We start from the raw sequence: 14,705 nt of genomic DNA, 5'->3' as shown, positions 1-14,705 counted from the left end.
ATAGTTGTTGGAATCCCCCTTACCACAACATTGCTGTACATTTAGTGAATATTTATACACAAAAACAAACTTTTATCTCCTGGCTACAAACAAACTCCCTAATTACAAGTTTGACTGGGTGGTTTTGTATTTATAGTTGTGTGCGTGAAATGTGCAAGTAAAAAGCCCTAGTAGTAAGAACTATTCCACCTAAAATAAAGCTGATAATACAACAACAGATCCTACAACCATAAACAAGTGGGCTAGGCTAATCATACATTATGTATGACCACGTTATATAATGCTAATATAAAGGTAATATGATGCCACGAAACATATTTATAGAACACGTCCAGACTCATGAACCCAAAAGCAGTGTTGCAGCAAACTGATGTTTCACATATACATTTTAGGTTGATAGTTTGATGGTTCAAGCTTCCATGTGAAGTTTTGGGTCATGAAATTAACCCATGACAAAGAGGCAACAACAAAGGCAACACCCTTTAACTTGATTCACGACCAACAGAAAAGGTAAGGCGGCGGTGGCTAATAACACAGGGTTCAGCAGGAGGTGTGTAACCTGTAGTGTGATGTTGTTGATGTTGCTGGTGTCGATGCCAGAGATCTGGACGTTGGGGCACACCAGGTTGGCAGGCGTCAACTGCAGGTGGATGCCATCCAGTGTGGTCAGGCCATCTGGGAGCGACACAGTCAGGTCTCCAGCAGCTGCAGCACACACAGACACGCACAGACACACACACACAAATATTTACATATTTCACATTTTGATATTAATACTTTGTGCAAATTAACCTTCAAAGCAGCAGAGGAAGAGAAAGTAATTTTTTTCCAGTTTCATCATGTGTTTACATTTTATAAATATCTACAGTTCAGCTCAACCAAATGCTCATGTCAGAAACTGATTGATTGCCAGCAGGCAGATTATGGCAGGTAGGGCTATTGGGCAAGAGCTACGTCTGCCACTGTAGATTAAAAAAATTAAATAAATTAGAAGTACCTTGATGACCCTGGAGGCAGCATAATTTCACATCACATGTCAAAGGCCAGATGTGACGGCGTGACATACAGTCCATTATATGCACTGCTACGCTTCTGAGATACCAAAATGCCCTGACTGGTTTCTGCTGGTGCAAGAAAATCCCTGAAGTACGAGTACTGAATATCTCATGAATAAGTGCTACCAAAAGACTGTGTGACAACAAAGGAAATCTGGCAATGTATTCAGTCTTTTGCCAGATGATGAAAGGAGAGAGGTTTTTTAGGAAAGGTTTGCTTGCACTGAACTATGGACTTCTCTCAAAAATGCGGAAAACAGAGGGAGCCGTGTGAAAGAAGAAGAGAGCAATGACTGGAAAACATTTCTGGCCACCTCCCCAACTGTCATGCTCCAAGAGCTGTGTGGGGAAAGTAATTTCATGGCTGCAGAAGGTAGCCAGACTTCAGTCAACATATTTAACTTTAAATGAATTGCAGTGTTTGGGAGAAAGTATGTGCGTGGTGCTGCATTCAAAAATCACAGCTGCTCAGTACACCCTCATTTAGCTTTTAGATAGCACTGTAAACCTAACCAATTCACTTTTTCTATTAATAGGTTTGTTTCAAATTAGAAACCGCACTGTTATTTCAATTTCGTGGAAGTCAAAGAGCAATTCTAGTCCAAACTTGAGGAAAGGAAGCCGATTTGATTTTCAGAATGCGACATAGACTTTGCATTAGTGAAGTGTTAGTTGTGAATAGGAACCATAATGGAGGATTCTAAAAAATCCTCTTTCTATGTCAAGGCTTGGCATCATTTCCTTTACCAAATTTATTCTATTAGAGAAGCAATTTTATCCACATTTTATACTGCACACACAGCAGAACCTTCAATGCTCAGCTGCTGAGGTGAAAGCCTGTTACAGAGACCTAAAAGATATACTCCTGTGATACTTGATGTTTTATCTGCCTCCAAAATGCAGCTATGCTGACTACAAATATCTTAAATGAATGTTCAGAGGCTCTTTTGAGGATTTCTGGTAGCATAAAAAAGCACATTTCTGTTGAAAACCATCAAATAGTATCCTGTGATTGGCTGAAAGGCAGTACACGAGAGGTGGATTGTGGTGATAAAGCACCTTCGTCGTCCCAGCATTGGTCTCATCAGGAATCACGCTGAAATTCAACTTGTCCTGAGCAACAGTGTTGATGCTGCCAACTGATTACAGATCGGACGACACTAGAAATGATGATCCCCGCAGTAGTTCACTTACACCCACAAACTTCGGTGCATTAATCATCCGCCTGACATTACGATCAGAGTAAGTGCCAAATGCCGATAAAATGTGTTGTTGGTGGGTCATACATTACACCGCACAGTGACTCTTTGGGATAATAACATTCAGTGCCTCTGTTTTACTGTCTCTGGTCATTTCATCCTCTCCAAATTATGCCTGCCGACAACGGTACGCAGACGGACAGACTGCTGATTATCCACGCTACGCTGCTCTATAGCACTCCAAGTAAAATATGAAAATTTCTTATCTTCCACTGCTCTGCATGATTAATTACAGGGTGTTTTTTTTTCTATGTGTATGTGTGTGTCTTTGGGTGTAAGTGTGTCGACCCATCCACAACCCCTACCTGACATGGAGGCAGGCAGGATGGCCTGTCCCACTAGTCCTGGTTGCAGTAGATTCTGGTCAAACTGCCCTGTTAGGACTTGGTTGGCTGGGAGGTAAATGTTGGGGTCAGAGTTGGGGGTTTGTAGCAGACCCACGGGTTGAAGAGCCTCTGAAACTGACTGTTGCTGCCCCTGGCCCGTTGCCACAGCCTGTCCCGTCCCTGGATCTTGACCCTGATTGGCCTGACCACTCGACGAGGCAGACCGCTTGGATTTGTTTCTCTCGCTGCTTGGCCGGAAGTGGCACTGGATGTGGGTTTTGCGGTGGCCTGAAGTTCTGAAGCGGAGTTCACAGAAGGGACATTTAAAGGGCTTGGAACCAGTGTGGAGGCGCATGTGCACCTTTAAGCTGCCCTTTGTTGAGAAGGAGGTATTGCACATGTGACAGCTGAACAGTTTCTGACCTGCAAAGATAAGGAGACTGTTAGGTGCAGCCAGCCACATCTGACTTATGGCTCTATTACAACTCCAGGCTATGCCAGCAGACCTTTTTCACAGCAGTTATTTTGACATAAATAAGTAGACGGGTGAAAACAGGTGTTACCAATGATACTAATTAAGGTTCTGTTCCATTCAGGTCAAACAGAGTCTTAAATAGTATCATTGGTAGCATGATGGTAGGTGACTATTTCACACCAAAATGGCTCCTGTGAAAAAGGTCTATTTGTTGTCTCAGAAGTCCTGTTTGTTGCTTGTTTTTTCTTTGTGTATTATGGATCTGTTAAGAAAGCAGTGATGGAACTGCCCTTATCGTTGCAAATATCAAACAGCTTTAAAATGACACAGACAACACCAAAGAGTCTGCAATCAGGAAAGGAAGCTTTAAGCTTCCATTTAAGTTCACCTTTTCATCCTCAACATGAATCAAGGTTACCATTACAGAATGCCATACACATATAAAGTTGTAAAACGCATTATGATAAATTCCTATTAAAGAAAAAGTAATTTTTTTTTAGCTAGATGCAAAATGGATACCATTCTCACATCTATATGTTAAACATGAAGCTACCAACAGGAGCTAGTTAGCTTAGCATTAGCACTGGAAACAGAGAAACATAAATAAATACCAGCACTGCTAAAGCTAGCTCTCGTATTAACATTCTGTATCTTGTTTATTCAAATATGAGGGTGGTACTGATCTTCTCATCTTACTCAGCAAGAACACAAATAAGTGTATAATGTACTCTAAATATAAGATTACATTATCTTATTGCCTCATTTTCCTCATCTTGTATCAAATCTCCTGTTTTGCTCCAAATACTACAATGTTCTGGGAATTCTATAACCAGTAGGATCCCTGTAAGAAAGTAAAACAACTTCAATTTAATTTAGCCATAAATTCTAGTGCTAGAACTCTAACCTGTATGTGTCTTCACATGGCAGTCCAGGGTAGATTTCACCGTAAAGCTCTTCCCACATTCATCACACTTGTAAGGTCTCTCCCCTGTATGGATCCGAATGTGCCTACACATTAAAGCGGATGGACATAGGCAAAATTAAAAAACGTTAAGACAGACAAGAGACTTGCAGTGGGAAAAAGAAAGTGAGTGAAAAGTTTGTAAGTGTTCAATAAAGCAATCAGCACGACCTACAACCATAGCACAGTTTATCGCTTATAACCCACAAGCACTTATCAGTTTAATGCCTTCAGTTCCCAATAACGTTGTTACATGAACTTCCAAGAAATTGCACTCTGACTCCGAATATGAAAACTTAAATAATAAATGCAGCTCACTAGTTGGAAGTGATTGGAAGAGGTTAAATGAAATGGACCAGCATCTAGAGAGATTTAAATTATAAATGTATTTCTACAACTGAAAGAATTCTTCTATAACAAACTATTTTCACACTCTTTCAAAGCTGTGCTCTTAAGGTTACAGATCAGGAAATGTGTACATGTGAATCTTCAACTGACTTTTATTTTCGCATCTTTAATTAAGAGGTCTGACACACAATGGCCTCTGTAAATTGCATAGGGACATTGGACAACCTACTAACCCTTGATGTGTGGGTTCTATTTATATGGATACGGTATTAAAATAAAATGTACCATAGACACCTACTCAAAACCAAGAAATCGAATCAATTCTTATTATAGTGAGCATTAGCAGAGATAGAAAAGATTACAGTGACTGCAATTAATAGAGATGGAATTTTGTTGCGTCAGTTGGTGTTCTCAATTCATACAGCAGCAAAAGATGGTTACATCTCCACTTCCACAAGTTTTCTGGTATTTTTCTCGTAATTAGTCAACCAATGTGAGCCACCTAAAGCTTTACAAATAAATAACTATAATCATTTTTATAATATACTATATTATACTATAACATCTTACATGTAATTTCAAACTCTAGTCTCTGAGTCCAAAATAAAGTGAACAAAGTAGCCCCCTGTAATGCATCAGGATCTACTTACTAACCTTCTGTTGTTGTCTACTATTTCTTCAGCAAGCACACATGCTAAACTGACAGGGACTGCATGTAAACAAACCAGTGGGCCACTAGTTTGGTTAGATGGCAAGTTGCCCATAAGTAGGTCCCTATGGACCTTCCAGCTAAAATCAAGTGCTACGACTGCTGTACTTCCTGTCTACACCAGAAGTGTGAATGTGTCACGTTGTGTAGACTGACGTCTGCTGCTTGTGATGGCGTTTACCTGAATTTAATCAAATATGTAAGCAGTTTTACCAAATAACGTACAGCGTGAAGGACTGCTAGAGCAGGAAGACAGTGAGAGACTTACTTCTATAACAGTCGGAAAAACACTGACAGTTATTTACAAAGATGAGCTCTTCCGCACAGTGCTGGGATCAGCTGGTTACGGCAGTCCATGGCAAGCTCACGTTTCTGCTAAAGTGTATGAAACCTGCGTGATATTTACCTGACCAGGTCACTGGGCTTCTTGAAGCTCTTGGGGCAGAAGCCGCAGCAGTTGGCAAACTTGGGTTCCGTCTCCAGCTCCACGGCCTTGTCTTTGATCTCGCTGATTCGATCCCTCTCAGCTGCTGACTGGGCGAGGATCCTCTCCGACACCGAGGCCTCCTCACCGGGATCTTTCGCCAGCTCGGCCGCCTGCTCCTCCGTGAATGTGATGATTTCCAAGCCCCTCCTCTTCGATGTCTTCTGGTCCCCTTCCTCGTCTTCTTCCTCCTCCTCTTCCTCGACGTCTTGACTATCAAGGCCTATAACTGTGAGAATCACAGAATTATCACTGTGTGCCTTTTGGTTACACTTCATGCTAGTATGAATCAGTTTTCAACTTGAGTGAAAATATACACTTATCCCAACAGCAGGAAATCTGCTTGAAAATTACACAAAGCCCCAGACCTTCTACACAGCAGAGTAAAAACAACATTCTGTCTATTACTTCAAAAAAGAGAAAAATCTATTTGCTGCATACTGATACAGTGTATATCAGCATTTCCCTTTCCCCTTGCTTTTTAAATCATTTTCATATTTCTATATATATAATGAACTATCTGAATGTTATCTAGGCGTCCTTACTTTGATCCTCCACAGCATGCTCCTTCTTCATATGCTTTTTACACAGCAGGCTGGTCCTGAAGCTCTCATCACACATGGAGCATTTGAAAGACTTTATGTGGATAATCATGTGGCGGTTCAGGCTGCCATTGGTAGTAAATGAGGCGTCGCAGACATTACACTTGAAGGGCTTCACTCCTGTCAGCGAGAGAAGAGAGAGGCAGGATTTCCCATTATAAGTTTCTTTTTAAAACTTTCGAGGAGGTTTTACTGAAGAAAGTTCATTTTAAAACAACATAAAAAAACATTATACAACAGATTTTTTTAATTTACCTCATGTCCTAAAAGAGAAACATTCATATTAATGAAGCATTATTTTTATCCATTTAAAAAAAATACTTATTTAAATTACATTTTGTTCCAATCCTGTACTCATTTAATCTAAAACAAAAACCCAACAACTTCTAATAGCTGTTTTTAAGACATTTAGATACTTTGTATAACCTAACTTTTTATCATTGTTTTGAATGGAATTTCTACTTATTCACATATCTTGAATTGCACAGCACACAGCAACAATTGGCTGTTGGAAGCGGTGTAATAGTGCCTCCAAGTTTCATCAAGTATCATTTAAAACTTTTTAATTTGTAATTGTGGTGTGAATGAAATGCACGGCCAGGCTTCAGGAGATAAGGTAATACAATTTCTAGTAATTTAATTATTTAAATATAAAAATTTCAATTCAATGGAATGTGATATATTTAATAGTGTTAATGACCTTTGAAGGCTTTGAGTTTGTCAAATCTAATTAATTTAGGAAGACATTTGGAGATTTCTCAGCACCCTGGTATAAAGGGAGCTCACCTGTGTGTGTATTGAGGTGGGACTTCAGCACCCCGCCTGATACAAAGGCTCGTTCACAGATGTGACATCTGAATGGTTTCTCCCCAGTGTGGGAGCGCACATGCTGCTTCAGATGGCTTGACTTTTTGAAGCCCTTATTACACCAACTGCACCTGAAAAGTGGAAAAACAGTCGTCAGAATTATTGTTTACAGTACCGCTCAGAACAGAAGATGCCACATCGAAAGATAAACTGACAGACCTGAACAGGTAACTAGCTTGTTCAGTCACATAACACATTTGGGAGATGTTAGGAGGTTCAATTTTGTATTAAATACATTAACACAGGATAGTAAGGGGATGACACGCAGCACATAGCCACAGGCCGGACTCGATCCTGGGCTGCTGCAGTAAGGACTCAGCTTTGGCGCTCTACCCGGTGAAAGAGAACAGCAATTGCTGGAAGTGTTACAGAACCTGACCGATATGGGATTTTTGAAACCGATACCGATTTTAGTGGGGAAAACCGAACTGATTACCAATATGGTGGCAGTGAATTGTTGAGCTGGAATGAATATAGACCTGTTCTATGTGGTTTGTGCACTGATTTTTCATCAATATGGCTGTGCAAAGGTACACTTTTTTGAACAATTAATTAATTAAAGACTATTTCATTATTTATTCTTTATATTGAAGTTGACCTTTGGGATATAAAATATCATCACTTCATTATTTTATCCTATTAGACATTAGTGTGAAATTTTGTGATAATTAGCGTATGAATTCTTGAGTTATGGCCACAGTGACCTTGACCTTTGACCACCAAATTCGAATTAGTTAATCCTTGAGTACAAGTGGACGTTTAAGCCAAATTTGAAGAAACTCCCTCAAAGGATTCCTGAGATATCGCATTCATTAGAAAGGGACTGATGGACAACCCAAAAACATAATGCGTCTGACCACGACTATCTCGAAATCATACAGACATGGATCTCTTTGTCCATAGTAAAAAAGTTTTGTATATAGATGGAGAAGTGATTAAAACACATTGAGGAGATGCCTCAGGTACGTGGGCAAACATGAATGTATCTCTGGGGCATGTCTTTAAATGGTATTGCTTTATCTGAGGAAAAGTTTGGAATAAAAGATGCTGATAACAAAGGCAGGTAAAGTTATTTCAGGCAGTCATAGTCAATGCTGTAAACAACGCCTTGTATTTCCCCTGGCTCAGTGTTTATGGTGGTGCCTATCATTAATCTGCTTTGAGCCTTGAAAAAGATTTGTTTGGATATTATAGAGCACAAAAACACAATGCACTGCAATGAGGGAAAACTAAAAGCCAGCAAACCGACAAACAAAAGAAGAAAATTACTCAGTCCTGTGGTGCATCTCTCCAGTATGAAAACATCAGTAAAAACTTCTTTAAGTAATTGTGCATAGTACCAGTCCAAGTCTAAGTATTCAGATCCTGTTTAGACCTACTGTGACACTCCAGTTCATCTTGACCAATGCTCACTATCACTAAGTAACTCTCACTGGTCTTTGGGATAGAATTTGACCAGAAAAGACCAAGAGAAACGACAAACAGGAGCCTGGCAAAGGTTAATTTCCAGAGATGGAGAACCTGTTGGACAGAAAACGATCACTGCAGCACCACGGCTCATCGGGCCTGAGTGCTGCAGTGCAATCAGGCCTAAATGGTGAAATGAATAGACAGAAGCTCCTCTTGAGTCACCTGGAGTTTGCCAAACTGCAAAGTACTCTGAGAGCACACTAAAAAAGATTTTCTGGTTGGATGAGAAACAAAATTATGAACTCTTTGGCCTGAATGCAAGGTACTTTTCATCACGTGGTTAATACCATCCCTGCTGTGAAATGTGGCTACAGCAGCGTGATGACTGGAGAGGATTGAGGGGACAATGAACAGAGCAGAAACAACATCAGAAGTGGCAAAGAGTCACTTTTCAGCATAACTCCAATCACTCAACAAAGACAGTATAAGCAGTTATGAGAATGTCACTTAGAGAAATGCAGGTGTGCAAAGATAGCAGGAGACGACCCAGAACACTTGACACTGCAATTATCTCTACTGGTGCTTTTGCAAAGGGGTTGGAATTTAAATGGTGAGGTGGTGGGAACACTTTCTGAAGCCACACATACAGGCATGGAGACACACACACACACACACACACACACACACACACACACACACACACACACACACACACAAGAAATGAGTCAGAACCAAACCTGTAGGCTCTCTTGCTGTTGTCCTCACTGTCATCCTGGTAGTCCTGTGTTTCAGTCGTCAGCTGAAGCTCACCCTGACTGCTCTGCTGAAGAAGCCCGTTCGTCTAGAATAAGAAGGACAAACCAACAAAATAAAATCACCTTTGTACAGATAGAGATAATAGAACAGAATCAGCCTTCACGAGGGTTGAATTTATTCCAAGACTGTAACAGTAGACTGCATTAGTTTTAACTAGGTGTACTTAATAAAATTAAGTATGCATGGGATCTTTAATATGAAGAGGTGCTAGTAGGCATATGTTTTAACATTAATGCTAAGCTAGGCTAACGCATCCTACCACGCATATGCATGACAGTGGTATACATCTTTTCATCTAATTCTAACAAGAAAACATACAACATACATTTTTTCCCCATATTTTTTCAAAGTCACCAGTTGTGTGTTGTTTTTATACAGTATAAATAAACTATCTATATTATATTTAAGACGGTGTTTATGAATAAGACTGAAACAAAAAATAGAAAATAAAGAGACCCAGTGTCCTATATAATCAATGATTAAGTCAGGCCATTAATCAAGCAAATATATTTAGTATTAATTAGCAAATAATTAAATTATCTTTATTCCACTGCATTATACTTTCATTATAATTTACACAAGATCATTTCAGGACCATCAATATGCAAATCTGAAGCTACTAAATCATAAATCCACTAGACAGAAAAAAGTCTTAAATATAATTTAGAAAGCATATATATATATATGTATATAAAAAACTAAAAATAATTATGTGATACTTTCATTGATAGATATATATATATATATGAAAGCTTCTTTCTAAAGCTGAGCATTGAAGTCCAACTGAAGTGAATGTAGGTAAGGGTTAAAGCCCAGAGGGGTCCAGAACTCACCACCTCAGCACTGGAAACGTGGAGCAGATTTGGGGGGTGATAGCTGGAAGACAGGGCCTGAGATTCCAGGGTGCTGGAATCCTGCAGCTGCTGAACAGTGGAGAACTGGGACTGATTGTAGCTTGATTCAGTGATGGTGAAGCCTGAAGGGAGCCAACAGAGAATTATCACTCTCTCCACTTACTGATCATAATTAAAAGGTACTGGCACTGGTTGATTGCAATGTTAGCATGGAATCAAAATAATCAACTGGCTATTTAATTTTAAACGGAATAATCACTCTACAGTGTTTGGCTAATTCACTTTGCAATTACATATTTAGGAAGTGCCCATGGTTCCTTCAACCAAACGCCAGTGGGATTTTTCTGTTGAGTGTTGGATTACTGCAGAAAATAAGCTCTATTGTGAACAAAAGTTTATAATAGTTACTATATACTATACTATAATACACATTCTGTTTATCATGATTTTCTTCAAAAATAACTCTAGCAAGTAAAAAGTTAACATTGGGCTACAAACAAACTGCACCACGTTTGCACGACTCTGTCACCACCACTAAGCTGGCGAAATGACGTTTAATGTCCCCAACAACCTTTGCAGTCTCATTTAGCATCCACCTTTTTAAACCACATAAAAGCTTCAACAGCAACAAAATTCATGAGTTGGGATATTTACTGATGCATTTTTTGTTGTGAAGATCTCTTAAGTCTATGTTAACCACAGACATCATTTAAGGCATCTAACCAAAAGCCCATTCAAAAAACCCATTGACTTTGAGACGAGAGAGCCAGAAGTGCAAAAATGCTCAGTCATTCCTGCAGTAATTTATATAGCTACTATAATGCAGGTTTGTAAGCAGTGGGTGAATTTAAAATAAAAACACCAACCAAAAGTAAACCTGAAGAAGCAGACACCTGATGTCCCAGCATTTAACGGTGAAAATGGATATACAACTCAGCACAAATGCAGTTGATAAGCAAATAAAGCACAAACCTTTCTCTCAGCAAAAATAATCATTAGGAACGATGAAATCTAGGTGCATGTTTGTATTTATATAAATTCTGCACAACACAGCAAAATAACAGGCAGAAACTTGGCCTGCCAGCAAAAGGGATGGCTTTCATTGATTTTAAATTACTGAACTTTGAGCTCACTACCATCATTTATTGACACCGTTGACTGTTGACACTATTTATTAACCCCTGTAGGGATTACAGCCTGCAGTGGAAACACAATGTACAGCCTTGAGTCTGTTATTGAAAGAAGTCTGTGCATAAAGTGAAAAAAAAAAAAAAAAATAGATACGGAATTTATTGTCACCAAAATATCTATATCAGTAGCTAGTTATTGGATCGAGTATGAACAAAAGGTTGTATGTTGGGATAACAGCATCACTACCGATGATAAGACTACAAGTTTAAAAGGTCTGCTTCTACAATTGTTGACTCGGTTTTGGAGACAACCATAAGGAGAGTTCAAACCATGATTCAGCTTGAAGGTCCGGCTTTTAAGTGTCTGAACAACGTTTGGGATGTCACGGCACTTGTTTCTTGAGGTATAAGTTGTGTTTTTTTTGTTATTTGCCTTTGTTAATATTATAAAGTTATATTTCATATCTCTCGTCTGTTTTTATCACTTATAGTCAGATTTTTATCTATATGATTGTATTGTATTAATATATTGTTTGGGTATTGTAATTTTCTTTATTTAGTGGCTAGTTGGGCTCCTGAGCTACACTAATGTTCTCTTGGAATATGTGTTGGTTTGTGAGTGTAAGTGTTAAACTACTGTGGCAATATATCATTTGTCTGCTGTGAGCTGTCTGACTGTATCGGTTATTTGTTACTGTGCATGGGTAACCAAACGTTTGGTTATCTAACATAACCGCAGTTCTTAGAATAATATGAGCGAGGTGTCTCGCTATGGGATGCAGCCTCCTGCAGCCCTGATAGAAGCATTTATCTCAATCCGCCAATCTTGATTGGCCGTGAAGGTGTTCATCCGCGCCGCACCCAGTAGTCCCACCTACTATATATAGTGTGCGCAGATAACACTCGCGCAATTCAATAAGCAAACCTCTTCTCACCGCCCAGCAAGAAGGGTTGTCTGGCGAGACACCTCGCTCATATTATTCTAAGAACTGCGGTTATGTTAGATAACCAAACGTTCTTCTTCATAATATTCACTCGGTGTCTCGCTATGGGATATGGTAGCTCCCGTATTGCAAGACAGCTTATCGAACAAGTACCGGCCAGGGGGGAGGGTCCATGGGTTCCAGTTAAGACTCCAGGACCGCGCTAGCCACGCACGGCCCTGACACGTCAAGCATGTAGAACCGAACAAAAGTCAGAGGCGAGGACCAACTCGCTGCTGAACAAATGTCCTGAACAGACACTCCCCTAAATAAAGCCCAGGATGCGGCCATCCCGCGGGTAGAGTGTGCACGCAAACCCGCCGGCGGCTGCAGACCTCTGCTCGTATACGCCAAAGCTATAGCCTCCACCACCCAGTGGGCGAGTCGCTGCTTTGTCACCGGCTGTCCCTTTCGGGGTTCAGCCCAGGAGACGAAGAGTTGATCGCTCCTCCTGATGCTCTGTGTCCTGTCCATATAAGAGCGCACAGCTCGAACCGGACACAGCATGTGCGCTCGCTGCTCACCGGGAGAAGTGGTGAACGCTGCGAGCTCAATCGGGGAACATGACCCCACCACCTTAGGTACAAAGACCGGGTTGGGCCTCAGAGCCATACGTGTATTCCCCGGGGCGAACTGAGCGCACGCAGGGCTCACAGAGAGCGCATGGATATCACTCACTCGCTTTGCGGAGGCGAGAGCCAGTAACAGCACTGTCTTAAGGGACAGGTGTTTGAGACTCGCTCCAAGCAATGGCTCAAATGGGGGGCCTTTAAGCCCCTCCAGAACCACCGCTAAATCCCACGGAGGCATCAGTGGTCTAGAGACAGGGAGAAGCCTGCGCGCGCCCCTCATAAACCGGCACACCAAAGGGTGTTGGCCCGCTGTTTTGTCCCCGAATCCTATATGGCAAGCCGCTATAGCTGCCAGATAAACCTTAACCGTGGAAAAGGCTTTTCCTTTATAAATCAAGTCCTTCAAAAACGACAGTATCGTTGGCACAGAACACTGAAAAGGGATATGGCTCCGTTCGAGACACCACCGCTCAAACACCCCCCACTTAGAGTCGTACAGAGACCTAGTGGAGGGAGCCCTGGCGTTTTGTATAGTGTTAACCACACTCTGAGAGAGCCCAGCAGTGGTCAAATTGAGCCACTCACGGGCCAGGCGAACAGTTGCAGTCGCTCCGGATGCGGGTGGAACACCGTCCCCCCCCCCTGCGAGAGCAAATCCCTGCGCACCGGCAGTTGCCAAGGCTGGGCGCACAGCATCTGATATATCTCCGCCAGCCAGTGCAGCGCTGGCCAGTGTGGAGCTATCAGGATCAGCCTGTGATTGTGCCCCCTCACTCTGGCGAGAGTGGGGGGTATCAGGGCCAGTGGGGGAAACGCGTAGAGCAGCTCGTGCGGCCAAGCGTGCGCTAGTGCGTCTACGCCAAGGGGAGCGTCCAGAGTGCGCAGAGAGAAGAACAGCTCGCACTGAGCGTTTTCTCTGGACGCGAACAGATCTATCCGGGCGCGGCTGAAGCGCGCCCATATCTGCTCCATGACCTGCGGGTGCAGCATCCATTCCCCGTACATCGGCGCGCCCCTGGACAGCAGGTCGGCACCTATGTTCAGGGTCCCCGGTACGTGAGTCGCTCTCAGGGAGAGAAAGTGTACACTGCTCCAGAGGATCAGTTTGCGTGCCAGAGTGTGCAACACACGAGAGCGCAAAACCCCTTGACGGTTTATATACGCTACTGTCGTTGTGTTGTCCGTCCTCACCAGGACGTGGCAGCCCGAGAGGAACGGGAGGAAGTGTTTCAGGGACAGAAACACAGCCGAGAGCTCGAGAAAGTTTATGTGAAGACGTTGAAGAGCCTGGCTCCAGCGTCCCCTCACAGACCTGCCCTCGTAAATGCCACCCCAGCCGGATAGGCTGGCGTCTGTGGTGACCACTTTTCTGGACGAGACAGTGCCCATGGACACCCCCTGAGTCAGGAAAGACGGGGCCCGCCAGTGGCGCAGGGCCGCCATGCAATCCGCCGTGACCGTTATCCACCGTGCGCCATGACGCACGGGATCCAGCCTGAGTGAAGCGACCCAGCGCTGAAATTCCCGCATGTGAAGGCGGCCGAGGCGGGTCATGAGGATGGCTGAAGCCATCAGACCCAGCAGCCGAAGACACAGTCTGAACTGGACGGACCTGTGTCGCCGGAAAAGAGCGAGGCAAGCCCTGAAAGTTTTCACTCTCTCCTCCGAGAGGCGAGCTGTGAATGGCACGGAGCGCAGGGATAACCCCAGAAAGGATATCTCCTGCGTCGGAGAGAGTTGGCTCTTCTCCGTATTTATCACGAAACCCAGATCTATTAGGTGTCTCGTGACAATGTGCGTGTGAACCCTGGCCTCCTGTTCTGACTGCGCCAACAGGAGCCAGTCGTCCAAATA

At 42.4% G+C, this 14,705-nt stretch overlaps 1 protein-coding gene across 2 annotated transcripts in view; it reads right to left on the bottom strand.

The window, feature by feature from the left end:
• LOC127367144 (zinc finger protein 236) overlaps positions 1-14,705 on the bottom strand; it is a 59,534-nt gene that overhangs the window by 17,572 nt on the left and 27,257 nt on the right. For both annotated transcript variants that reach the window (XM_051406728.1, XM_051406729.1), the window contains exons 16-23: positions 10,146-10,288; positions 9,234-9,337; positions 7,006-7,157; positions 6,163-6,339; positions 5,540-5,846; positions 4,020-4,123; positions 2,620-3,063; positions 560-705 (exon numbers count right to left, since the gene is read on the bottom strand). In XM_051406728.1, coding sequence (XP_051262688.1) covers positions 560-705; positions 2,620-3,063; positions 4,020-4,123; positions 5,540-5,846; positions 6,163-6,339; positions 7,006-7,157; positions 9,234-9,337; positions 10,146-10,288 — 1,577 coding nt within the window. The remainder of the gene's footprint in view (positions 1-559; positions 706-2,619; positions 3,064-4,019; positions 4,124-5,539; positions 5,847-6,162; positions 6,340-7,005; positions 7,158-9,233; positions 9,338-10,145; positions 10,289-14,705) is intronic.

Source organism: Dicentrarchus labrax, unplaced genomic scaffold (assembly GCF_905237075.1).
Source record: "Dicentrarchus labrax unplaced genomic scaffold, dlabrax2021, whole genome shotgun sequence".
In the NCBI taxonomy this organism is placed as follows: Eukaryota; Metazoa; Chordata; class Actinopteri; family Moronidae; genus Dicentrarchus; species Dicentrarchus labrax.
This window is presented reverse-complemented; position numbering and strand designations above follow the sequence as displayed.